Source organism: Podarcis pityusensis (assembly GCF_964106645.2).
Source record: "Podarcis pityusensis genome assembly, chromosome: 12".
In the NCBI taxonomy this organism is placed as follows: domain Eukaryota; kingdom Metazoa; phylum Chordata; class Lepidosauria; order Squamata; family Lacertidae; genus Podarcis; species Podarcis pityusensis.
This window is the reverse complement of record NC_138037.1, coordinates 50,320,481-50,333,877: the sequence shown is the minus strand read 5'-3', so window position 1 is coordinate 50,333,877 and position 13,397 is coordinate 50,320,481. Positions and strand designations below refer to the sequence as shown.

General features: G+C 38.8%; 1 protein-coding gene across 2 annotated transcripts in view; it reads right to left on the bottom strand.

The window, feature by feature from the left end:
* Positions 1-13,397, bottom strand: part of PDCD6IP (programmed cell death 6 interacting protein) — a 29,344-nt gene that overhangs the window by 5,870 nt on the left and 10,077 nt on the right. Inside the window, exons 5-14 of one of the 2 annotated variants that reach the window (XM_080975791.1) lie at positions 12,715-12,868; positions 11,387-11,487; positions 8,830-8,961; positions 6,422-6,644; positions 5,647-5,770; positions 4,858-5,035; positions 3,667-3,778; positions 2,497-2,666; positions 906-1,154; positions 538-672 (exon numbers count right to left, since the gene is read on the bottom strand). In XM_080975791.1, the coding sequence (XP_080831917.1) occupies positions 538-672; positions 906-1,154; positions 2,497-2,666; positions 3,667-3,778; positions 4,858-5,035; positions 5,647-5,770; positions 6,422-6,644; positions 8,830-8,961; positions 11,387-11,487; positions 12,715-12,868 (1,578 nt within the window). The remainder of the gene's footprint in view (positions 1-537; positions 673-905; positions 1,155-2,496; positions 2,667-3,666; positions 3,779-4,857; positions 5,036-5,646; positions 5,771-6,421; positions 6,645-8,829; positions 8,962-11,386; positions 11,488-12,714; positions 12,869-13,397) is intronic. The other variant, XM_080975792.1, reaches the window with a different exon arrangement.

The following is a 13,397-nucleotide window of genomic DNA, read 5'->3' as shown; positions in this document are numbered from 1 at the left end:
TACACCCCCAACATAAACAGGTTGCCAGGGCCTTCCATTCTCTTTTTTAGTTTTTCTCTCTTGTTCTCTATCTTCCCATTTCTCTGCTAAAAAGAGGTGCTACAGGTGTTAACTTCAAAGGAGACTCAAGGCTGCAATGAGAGGAACATATTAAGAACTCTTCTTTATTGGTTCTGTATAACTCAAAGGGATGCCATTTCCCAAACTTCCAATTTTTTGTTTGTATTTCGTTTAGAATTTCCCCCTTTCAGTTTTATTGCTTATTGTCATTATAGGTAATAAATCCTTGCTCCGAAATTTGTGGCATTTCATCCCATCCCATCAAAGTAGCATTAAGTACATGAAATGTCACCCCATTTTCAACTTTTATAATTCAAGACCTGTGTTCTCTCTAGAATATAGTATATACATTTATTCAAGTGGGCTTTTGCAATGCTTTACATTGCACCTGTTGAAACTCACTAATCAATCAGACCAGGGAAAAGAAGAAAATAAAACCTGTGGTATTGCTTTTTGTGGTGATGGACCTTACGATACCTTTGTGCCTTCTCTCAGGTTGGCTACAAGTTCCACAAAATTGTCATTAGCAACAGCTAAATTCTTTAGAACTTCTTCTCTTAAATTGGATTCATTATTTGATTGCTTCATCTTAGAAAATTCCTGATGTGAATTCTACCATGAGAAAAAAGAAAGCATTTTAAGAGGGTTTCACAAAGCTCATACTATTCCATAAGCATATATCTCTACTAAGATAAATACATTTATCTACTAGAAGAAAATATTTGTGGCTGCAAGTTTGAATTGATACAAGCACACTGAAATCAATGACCACCAGCACCCTGCCCCCCAGGTACCAACTGTGCCAAACTGGCCCTTAAAATGTATCACAAAGAAAATAAGACTACCTGAATGTTGTTGAGCAGCTCCTCCTGTTTTTTCAGGGTCTCCTGTACTTTGTGGGTGAGACTACCATAAATGCGATCCAGCTCAGTGACAGAAATGGCTTCTTCATTTAACGTACCATCCTGTGCAAGGGCTGTTAGGAATTTTGTTGTCATGTCAAAGTTTATTGCCTTCAGATCATTCTCTAATTGCTCTCTCTGCTTTTTCACTTCTTCCAGATTAGCTAGCAAGGATTTTAGGACATTCACCACCTAGAAAGCAAAGTGCAATTAACTGTTGGTGCTTTGAGGCACTTGTTAAGTCTTATTTTCCACTATGCACCTGAAAGAGAAGAGTCAGAACTAGCAGTTGTTTTTGAAATTACTTATTTTCTCCCACTACGGCATCATCAAGACTGTACGTTAAAAAAATTAGCTTAGCAAGGCTGGGCCTTACAGAGGCCAACTCAGTGACAAGTTTGTTGCATCACAGAACACAGACTTGACCAATCTGGGGTAAAATGAAATGGCATATGGAAGATCTGGCCGTGAAGTTTTCTGATTTTTGCTTTTAATTACAAAATGGATCATGATGATGAGCTGCTTACAAGAACCTATAAATTTATATCAGATAGATTGGGTGGGGACGGCAAACAGGGTAGGCCATTCTCCATTCCATGCCATGACACTCAGGTAATCTGGGAAGGCCTTGCAGAACTTTTTAGTGTAAAAAGCACAACACAAAAAACCCCAATCTCCTGTGTCTCATTAATTTTGCCTTTCAAATGAAGTTCTTCCTAATAGATGATTAAGTTTCTGTGTTTTGTTGGAACTTTTAAATTAGCATCATCCTCTCATGTACAAAATTTACTAAGTCTTAAAGGTAACAGTCCCTGCTTGCAGGCTTACAAAGTAAAAAACAAAAACACGGAGCACATGGAAGAAATGGTGGGGCGGGAAGAGGAAAACAAGCAAATGCAAGCACCAGTTGGTCTCTCATCAAAGCTGATAAACTGGGCTCTATTGTCACATCTCTCCCACTGCTTTAACCAGGTAGAATTATTCTACAAGTAATTCTTAGAAGGTTGCGTTGCATTATCTTTAGCAGTGTTTTTCCAATGGTTCACCTCATTTTAATGTCTAAAGATGCCACACAGTATGACTGATGCCAAACAAACACATCATTTCCATGTAACCAATGCTCATTCAGGATCAGAAACAATGTTCAGATGCTAAGTACTTGAGCAATTGGCCCTGACTAGTCTGTGATAAGCTTCCGGTCATTACAGCAGGGTTGTCAGATGAACCCATGAAAGCAGCACTTTAACAGTGCTCCTGTAATATCTAAGGGAGATTTTTACAACCCTTCACCCTAAGTTTTAAGTCAGGCTTCCTCAACCTCGGCCCTCCAGCTGTTTTTGGCCTACAACTCCCATGAGCCTAGCTAGCAGGACCAGTGGTCAGGGATGCTGGGAATTGTAGTCTCAAAACATCTGGAGGGCCGAGGTTGAAGAAGCCTGTTTTAAGTAGTCTCTCAAGGCAGAACATTATCAATCAAGAACTGAATCATTAAGAATTGTTAAGAAACTTTATATGCAATTTCTAAATCTCTTACCTCGCTTCCCTGCATAGTTTTTGCTGGATTTGCTGACGGAATTGCTGCATTCAGTTCTGGTTCTGGTTTACATAATAGTGAAATTGTATCACGATGCGATTGGTAACGTTCCTTAACCTGTTTGTCAGCTTGCACAGCTTTATCCAAGATATTGCTGTAATTGGCTCCCTCTACAAAATAAATAAATAAATAAAAAAGGTTCATTCGATGCTCAAGCATGCATCTTTTACCAATACACAAAATACTGTACAATTACTAGTTTAAAAACTTAGTCTGTGTTACAAATAATTTAGTAAATTGGTGTTTGTGTGAATTTAAACAATTCCATTGATTGAAACCCACTTATAAAGATAATTTTTAGTCCACCCTTCATCACATGATCCCAGGGCTGGCTCCAAAACAGTAAAACACTAAAGTAAAAATAATTCAGCACACAACTTATAAAAACAGGTATGATTCTCAAACTCACCCCCACCCCCATGAACCACTCGAATCTGCAGATTGTCTGGGTCTACCCTTAATGCTTTTTCTGTTGTAACAACTGCAATGTATTATGCTAGATGCTGTATGATTTTTAACTATTTTTATTGCTATTTTTATCATACTTTATCATATTACGATCTTAATTCCACAGATTTCAAGTTGCAATACAAGAAAATTCAAGAAATAAAAGCAGCAAAAAATAAAATAAAATCAGTCTCAATAATTAAAGCACACATGCTGCAGACAATGTGAGACAATGAGTAAAACTTAAAAATAGTTGAAGGGGTCCGTAATGAATCAAGTTAAGGTTCTTCAGCATAATGAATTCTGAAGTATAGAATTAAGTTGCTCTCCTATCTCCATTCTGCACCTTTCCCCAAAGAGTAAGCAAATATGGTGCATTTCATCCTATTATTTGAAATCTTACTATTCTGAATTATACTGAACTGATACGTAGTACAACTACTTTTTGCCACTGGTGTGCTAAACCTAGGTAACCAGACCAGAGAGGAACTTAGAAGAGACCACCTGTTGTTCAGAGGCCAATGAATGGTGCTCTTCCTCTGCTTCCTCTGATGTCTCTCCTTATCACTCCAATCCCTTTTGGGATAAATCTCAACACAGAATTCAGTTTCATGCCAATATATTTCAGCAACTCAGTACCAGGTTATGAAGAACAAATATTACCTGCTCTTAAAGGCTTATAAAGGTCATTTGATGGTGTTCTTTGCCAACGCTCCTTGAACTTATTCTTTAGCTCATTATCTGTTGTTTCTTCTTCATCCAATATCCTTAGAGACTAAAATTATTTAAAAATATTTTAATTACCGTAAATAACTTCAAACCATAAAGAAAGGCTGGATCGATGCAAAGTGTGCTGAATGTAGACTTCACCTGTACCTGTAACTTTTCCCAATTATTTGAATGGCATCCAATTTCAACTTAGTCTGGATTTAAGCAAGTGGGCAAGATTCAACAGTGTTCGTGAAAGGTTTTGAAAGCTGGAGCATTCGTTGAGCAAACAGTAGTGCACAGGCATAACCGTTACCAAGAACTATGACAGCAGCAGTTGTGTTAGTCACTGTGCACTATCATTCACAAGCAGACAACATCCACTGGATCTGGCTGTCGGTCTGTGCTAAAATGAGGTTCCTACTTAGTAGAACAGTTGTTGTGCAAGCAGACTGCCAGAACTGGGTATCATCCAATGCCTTTAGAATGAAATAAATCCAGTGTTGCTTTGAATACCTATCCCCTATGAACATCCAATGCATATATTTACACACACACATAATATGCATATAAAGGTAAAGGGACCCCTGACAGTTAAGTCCAGTCGCAGACAACTCTGGGGTTGAGGCGCTCATCTCGCTTTACTGGCCGAGGGAGCCGATGTTTGTCCGCAGACAGCTTCCTGGTCATGAGGCCAGCATGACTAAACTGCTTCTGGCGAACCAGAGCAGTGCACAGAAACTCCATTTACCTTCTCGCCAGAGCGGTACCTATTTATCTACTTGCACTTTGATGTGCTTTTGAATGCTAGGTTGGCAGGAGCAGGGACTGAGCAACGGGAGCTCACCCCCCTCACAGAGATTCGAACAACCGACCTTCTGATCTGCAAGCCCTAGGCTCTGTGGTTTAGACCACAGCGCCACCTGCATCCCTTTAATGGGAAATTAAATATGCATATGCATACACTGAAATCTTGGAATCCAATCAAATTGAATCTATTTTTAAAACATATGGTGATCTAGTTTCTTGTAAATAAACAAAGAAAGTGTGAGAATTTATCAGCTCAGGTTTTGCCACTACCACAATATGGTAAAATGTAAGTTGAAGTGCTAACAGTGTAGACTATTGGTATTATTGTAGGCTTACCTCATCCAGAATCTCTCTATTTCTCTGTAACAGTTCCGGAAGATCTTTCATCAACTGATCAATAGTTTGGACGCCTCCCTGTTCAATCACAGACTTAGACTTCTGCAAAATGGACTGAGGAACACTATCCCCAGAAACATCTTCTATGGCAGCGGGGAGATTGAGGGAAGCCAGCACTCTGGGAAGGACAATTTGACATCAACCAGCTTTTAAAGACACTTGACTGACAGTTTGTTGGGAGTTAACATTCCCTTTTAACAATGTATAAGAATATACTGTCTTCTCTTGTAACATTCTGTTTGCTGCAGCCAAAAAGTAAAATTACAGGCAGCCCTCAACTGACACAGAGGTTACGTTCCAAAGAACTGCTCACGTAGGTGAAATTGCATATAATGGAAACCCATTGAAAAAGCCTGCAAATGCCCACCTCACCCTTTTAGGGATGTTTCAGTGAAGACATTTCTGGGTCACTTCCAGGTTGAACATGCATAAATGGGCGGGGGGAGGGCCTGCCTGTACCAAGTATCGTTGAAGTAAAAGTCAAATTGTCCAGTGTGCTTTCTGCCACACACAAAATACTTGATGGTGTCACTGCTAATGAAGACTTCTTTTTATGAGTGTCATTGTACTCTACTAATGCCAAACACAATTTTGGCAACATATAAATTTAAATGACATGAAAACGTACCTTTAATAATACTGAACTTCTGTTTTATTCAAAAGTATCTCTTTGGCATGCCAAACGAATGCAATGTTTTACCAAGTCAGACCTCAGAATCATCAACTCACCCATTTGCCAGATTGGTGGCCTCCCTCATCTGGGCTATTGATCTGTTAACCAAGTCTGCCTTTCTTTGGTTGTAGAGAGTGAGAGCTTGCTGCACTGCCAGGGGAACCATCTTCTCAAACAAATCTATAAAATGAGCAGTATTACTAAGATGACCAAAAAACCCCAATGCTTATACCTCTACCTCCCCAGGGTACTTATCTGGAAAGATCAAACCACCAGCACATGCTCTCAATTGCCTTCTGGAAAGGGAAGTCTTTCAACCAAAATTTTAACACAGGCAAAGTATCGACGTTTAACACAAGAACACCTCAAAACATTTTTCTTCTAACAGGCTTTTGCAAACGGACTTTTAATGAAAGGGTTGGTGCCGTAATGTTTTAATTTAAATTATCTGCATGGATTTTAATAGATTTAATATATGTATATAGTTTTACTTCTAACAATGCTTAATTGTTTTAATTATTTTTCCCCCTGTTTTTAGCAGTTTGCATTTTTATGTGTAAGTTACCTTGAGTCCCATCAGGGAAAAAGGTGGGGTGCAGGTGAATAAATAAGCAACTGCTCAGTGATAGGCAAACTAAACTTTTTCAGAAGCAGTTAGTCCATCTTCAAAATGGAAAGATTACCAATACATCTCACAATAGCAATAAAATACACCCCCTTGAGCATTTAGTGAAAAGGTGGTAAGTCCAAAAACATAAGTCCAAAAATTAGAAAGTTACTGTTGGCTGTAATGTATGTTAAATGGTAGATTGCAATAAAAAGCCTGCTTACCAGTAAATTTCTGACTCAAGGGGACAACAACTGGAGTGGCTTTCACAAGACTGGCTTTTCCAATAGGCTCTAGATCTTTAAGATCAGGTATCCTGTCATGATAGATGAAGTCATTGTCCTTCTTAGCAGCTGTAAGTGCACGGCTGATTTTATCAGACAAGTCTTTTACATTTATATATTCATCATAGCGAGATGCCACTGTTTTTACTAGATCGGCAGCATGCTAAATTAAAAATAAAGTTAAAGTTAACACTTGGTTTCTACATACAACTGCAATATCTAATATAGAAACAATCAGGACTATAAAGGTAACATACATATCCAAAAGAGTTTGCAAGGTGTTTGCCAGGAATTTACAGAACCAAATATTTAGTTTCTACTCCAATGCTTTCTAACATAATGTTCAGATATCCTCTTTTACAGTGCAATACTGTACATGCCTACTCAGTAAGCCCTGTTGTATTTCATGGGACTTACTCTCATGTAAGTGAATATGGGATTGAAACTTTCAATGCCAGTAGAGTTAAATATCTAAACTGATTCCCAAAAGATACACTTCTGTTTCAAGCTAGGTCAAAGTCCCTAACAAACACCCAGCAATAAAAAATAAACCCAATAAAAATGAATAAACCGTAGTATGTCCAGAACACGTTACTCTTATAGTGCTCAGGTGCCTTTTTAGTGGCAATATATTTGCTGCAAAAAAAACCAGCAGAATCCACCTTTTCCTAGAACAGGAGGAAGAGGAAATATGAAAGGACAAAAAGCTTGGTACCATAAACAGAAATGTGTCTGTATACACACACACACACTTATTCACATTAAGCATATAACGCCAATCCGGCCTTCTGGCTGCCAATTAGTTTCTGGGCCAAATTCAAAGTGCTGGTGTTGACCTATAAAGCCTTACAAAGCTCAGAACCTCAATACCTCTCCCTGTACGAACCGACCCAGACTCTGCTCTTGTCATCCAAGGCCCTTCCCTATGTCCCCCTTCCCTGAGAGGTTCGGAGGGTGACAATGCAAGAACAGACCTTTTCTGTAGTGGCTCCCATTTGTAGAATGCTCCCCCCAGAGGCTCACCTCTTGCCGTTATTGCATGGCTTTAGGCACCAGGCAAAACCATTCCTTTTTTACAAAGGCCGTTGGCCATTAAATAATCTATGGCATGTTAAAGGTGTGGTGCAGGGGAGATAGTTATGATGATTATTTTACTATTATGCTTTGTGCTATTGTTTTCATTACTATGCTCCATAAAATGAGTTCTTAACATTGTACACCACCCTGGGATCTTTTCATCAAGGGCAGTATCTAAATTGAATAAATAAAATAACAACAATAACTCTTATTGTTATTATCCTTGTTTCAGTGTCACTGTGGTAGCCATTAGGAGTAATGAAAGCCACTTCCATCTTAAAATCTTTATTTTTGCTGTGGAAGGGAGATGTTTTTGCTTTGTCAACCTTAAAGTCTTTGGCTCTTATCTGAGACAGTTCTTACTATGTTAAAGAAGCAGCGTATTTAATTCTTGCCATCAGACTGCAGTTCAATAGAAAGTGCTAACGGGAGGGGAAAGGATTCCCGTGGTGTGTGCTTGAATGGCACCATTAACACAGTCGTGGGTTGTCATGGGCAGAGCAGCATTGCTTACCTGGCTTCCCAACACCACAAGTTGCTGCTGGTTACTGAGAATGGGAGGTTGGAGGCAGCTGGCCTTTGGTAACTGGCAGGAGCATATTAACATTGGAAAGCCAGGCAAGCAATGCTGCTCTGCCTACCACTACTGATTCGACCCCTGGAAAGCATGGCAAGGGGAAATGATTTCCAGGACAATTGCTCAAGTGGTACATTTAATTATGTGTGGCTGCAGCTCAATGAATCTCACAACTTTCTTTTACAATCCCTTGGATTGCTTCTGCAGAACACAGTTTGAGAAACTCTGTTTCATCCTATAGAATTATCATCCAGTTAATTTTTTACTGTCAAAATGGAATACAGTGGTACCTCGGGTTAAGTACTTAATTCGTTCCAGAGGTCCGTTCTTAACCTGAAACTGTTCTTAACCTGAAGCACCACTTTGGCTAATGGCGCCTCCTGCTGCCGCCGCGCCGCTGGAGCACGATTTCTGTTCTCATCCTGCAGCAAAGTTCTTAACCCAAGGTACTATTTCTGGGTTAGCGGAGTCTATAACCTGAAGCGTATGTAAACTGAAGTGTATGTAACCCGAGGTACCACTGTACATTAGTTAACACTGTTGCAGGCTTGGACTTCAGCCTCCTAATTGAGGTTGAAATCAGATGCGAGGTAATTTTTAAAAGTCTTCAGGAGCCCCCCCCCCCCAAAATACTTAAATCTTTCTAGAGCCAGAACCAATTACAGCATTCTAAAAAGGAAATGACATTACTCACTTGCAATCTTGCGATTTCTTCACCAAATTTCTTCTGTTGCTTTGCCAGGATAGACTGGTGGTATTCTGCATTCGCCTGCATTATGCAGTGTTTTGCTGCCAGAACAGGAAACACCTCCTGGAAATAAAAATACTGACCAGGGGAAAGTCCAACCACATAAACCATCACAGACAACATGGGATGCAGGAGGAAAGAGGAAGAAGAACAGGACATTAGAGTCACCCAATTAATGGTTTAGAAAGGTTAAGACATGAGAAGCCATGGACACCCACCCATGTAACATTACATGGATGAAGTTTGGTGGAAGTATGAGCACAGCTGTATAAAAATAAATATAATTTGGGCACATTTTAAATTTGCTTAGGAGTTCAGTTCAGCTAACTGAACCCAAGCTTAGTAATCTTATTTAAGAAAGATTAACAACTCAAATAAGAATGAGGAAGTACAGCTGGGATGCCAGCCAGCTATTCCATATAGTTCCAACTATATGAACAGAAGCCAGTATAAGATCACACAAAGGAGCAATGTAGAGCCATTTTTTGCCAGTTACAAGGTTCACAGTTATGTGGGTCAGTCCACATATGCATCTATGTACAGCTTTATTTCTCTGCATGGCAACTTTTTCTTATTTGGAGCTTTTTAGCTTAGAGAAAAGGCAAAATGAGATGTGAAAGAGGTGTATAAAATTATACAAGGTGTGGAAAGAGTGGATAGAGAAATAGTTTTATCCCTCGCTCATAACACTAGAACTTGAAGTAATGTTGAAATAATGTTGGAAAATTCGGGACAGACAAAAGAAAGAATTTCTTCGCATACTGCATGGAGAACTCCAGAATTTGCTCCCACAAGAGGTTATGACGGCCACCAACTTGGGTGGATTCAAAAAAAGGATTAGACAAATTCATGGAGGATAAAACTATTGATGGCTACTAGCCACAATGTCTATGTTCTAACTCCATGGTCTGAGGTCTCTGAATGCAGTTACTGTACTAGGAATCACACAAGGAGAGTGCAGCTTTCCAGCTTCCCACAAACATCTGGCTGACCACCAGGAAAACAGGATGCTGGACTAAATGGGCCATTGGCAGGCTTAAGTTCTTACTGAATATTAAATACATAACTGCACAGAAAGAGGTAGAGATCCACTGAGCATAATTCTTCAAGGAGGAACTACTGTGATTGTGTTGTTCTTGAGAATCCCTGTGATCTGCCAATTCACATGGGAAGAATTCATCTTGAAGTTGCTGGATATGACAATGCGGAAGAGACAGTATGTGTAAACTTGACTAACATAGCAAAATGGATCCAATTGTTGAAGCAGCTTCTAATTACTTCCCTGTCAATGATTACGTAAGAGGTTACATCATCTTCTATTTGCAGCCTCACTGAAAGTGCTTGTGCAACAGGAATTCAAACTTTAAAACATTCTTCCAAGAAAGCTTTATGCCTGGTCTACAAAAAGCTTTATGTCTGGTCTATACACACAACAAAATGTGGTGGTAGAATACAGCAACGTTTTAAAAGCCTGTTGCTTTCCTATGAAACATACACAGTCTTTAAAATTGATCTCCACCTGCAACCAGGTTTAAGGTTTGACACAGAATAGGCTATATGTGTTGCACATGTAAACAAGGTGTAAGTTGGCATAAAATGAATGAGTCATAATTACTGAACTGCATACCAGTGCACATATTCCAAGGTCCATCCTGTTATCAGCTCCTCCTGACTTTCCTAGCTCACTCTCAGTAGCTGTGCTGAGCATGAAGCAAAGGGGCAAATCTAGTGGGAAAGCAACACCCAGCCCTTTTACTAAATTAATTTAAAAAGTGTTGACACATGAACTCAAGCGGCAACTATAGCAAGGAAAAGGAGGGCTGCTGAACCTGAAAACATAGCCCCTCTGAAAATTTAAGCATTGATATCCAAGCCAGCAGCAATGTCTCCTAACAAAAGCACCATATTACTAACTTACACAGGCCCTTACACCAACTCTAGAGTTGAGACTGCATCCAAATAACTGAGACACAAGTACAGCTAACGTACATCTTGAAAAGGAGGAAGTTTGAAATAACATTTTTGCTTTTATTATCTGTTTCTGAAAGCCATGAAATCAAGCAACAGCACACGCATACTGCCACCAAGCCTATCTCAAGATCAGTTTTTTGGTTGCGAAAGAGGATGGTACAGTAAAGACCGAAGCATAAGTTCCATTACGAAGTATGTTAGTTTGAATTAATTTTTTAGTAAAGAATTGAAACCACATTCCCAGGCAGAGGGGGAGAGTCAGAGAAACATCCCAAATAAAAATATTGTAAAATTTTTTTTACAGGTTTGTATTTTTTACAATCAAGCAGTATATAAATTTAAATAAATAAACCAGATTGTCTAACTGAAGGACATAATGTTGAAGCAACAAGTTGGAATGAATCCATGTGCTTTCCTAAATCTATAACAATTAGCAAGTATTCATTGGCTTCATGTGGGATTCTTCAAAATTTAGTTATGATTCCTAAATTTTTCTTTCTTCATAAGCCGCCTTCACTAGGAAGTTACTAACCTTGGGTAATGTATCCTTGTACTGACACTGTTTGAAAGCGTCGCCGTAATAGTCAGCAGCTTGATTTGCAAGTTTAGCAATGATGGCATCTTTCATTTTATCTAAAACAAAATATAGATACCATTAAAACATATGACAGTTTGAAAAGCAGTAGCAAGGCAGTACTTTTTGCATGTACAACTTACAGGAGTAAGATCATATTAAAATCCAGTGGAAATGTGTGGTCTGTGTTAAAAGTTCTGAATATTTTATGTACACTAAAGCAGCCACATTGTTTAGCTTTTGGAACTTACAGCCTATTAAAGAATTTCATTCAAATCTCTTAGAATTAATAGAATACAATATTTCTCAGAAATGTCTAAATCAAGTAATAGATTTCCAAAAGGAAGTCCAGTTATCAGACATTATATTCCACATCTACAACATAAACTTGGTAGAAGAGCCTTATCAGGGTTTGCAAGCTCTAATCATGTCACTGTTTTGAACCACACTTTTTAAATCCAAGTATTAACTAGGCTGTTGTGTGAAAGTTATATTATAGCATCTTCAAATCTGCTTTGCAAATAATCCAAATAGTTGATGCACTTCTAAAATGCATATGATGATCCATGCTTCCCCCCACAACTACTGCTCCCCACATTTTCTACTCAAACTTATAAATCAAATGTCAGTACTCTGGCAATCTACTAGCCTACAATAATCTTATTAAGCTTTCAGAAATACATGATCTTAATAAAAAACAAACCAGCTCCAGAGCAAACAGTCGCTGTGCTTGTTTGTAACCAGCAGCATATTACTAATAGATTTTATTGCTCATACTATTTTGCTTGCTGCATTGTAATATTTTTTTTTAAGATGGGATATAAATGCATATATAGAGCAAAATATGAAATAAATTTATCAAGTGGCCCAATCAATTTTCTACATTACTAAGGGTAAATTAATAAAAGACAGTGGTTCACTAGCTGCTCCTTAGCTGTGGTAGCAGGTGAGGTTGCAGAATGTGCATGTTAGAGGACACAGTGGAATATATAGGCAACCCCTATTTACGTGTGTTCAATTTACACGTAGCCCCAGAAATCCGGAATTAGGGAGAAGAAACCTGAAGAGCCTCAACAAAGTGCCACTTGCAGGCTTGCAATGAGACCCTCCCCAGAGCCCAAAGGGGACATCCTCTCCAAACTCTGGGGAAGGTCTTCTCCAGTTGGGACTGCTCAGCTGACCACACTGAAAAGCTTTTCATTGAAATTAGGAGCAATGCTCATTGTTGTAGTTCCTAGCAAAACAAAAAACTGAAATGTAAAAATTACAAGTAGACCATTACATACCTCTGGTAGCTTTTAGAAAAAAGACTTCTTGAGCTTGAGCCAGCATGATTAGGCTTAGTGTTCCAACTGTATCTGGGGAGATGTCCACTGTAGGTTCTCGACTTAATGACGAGAGGACAGTATCTTTAATGTGCTGGAAGGCACCACTAGCAAACTTGAGAGAAAATGATATTCAATTCAAAATGTTTATTCGGCTTTACGCCCACCATAAAACACAACACAACAAAACAAATTGAATAAAACAGCGGACTCGCACAAGCCATAAGCAATACAACACAGCTCACAGCACACAAGGACAGATATTAACAATTCAAAAGAAAAATTTAAGATTAAGATTAAAAATTTAGGCACTACGCTAAAATCAATATCTGATGTCATTATAAAAAATTCTTATATCAATAATCAGCTAACATTCCATTCCGTCTCTTGTACGAGAGGACGGCTGTTAGGAATTTAGCAACCTGAAGGGTAATATAAGGATCCACATCTTGAAGAACCCAGGCAAGCTGTAAATCTACTGGTTTATCAGCCATAGGCTGGATTATGGAGTTTAGTATACTAGCACGAGCTGAACTGTACATAGGGCAGATAAACATAACATGATGTAGAGATTCCGATGTTTTCATTTCACAAGCACACATTGAAGAGACTTGGCCCTTAGTGAATCTATGTCTCAGCACGTT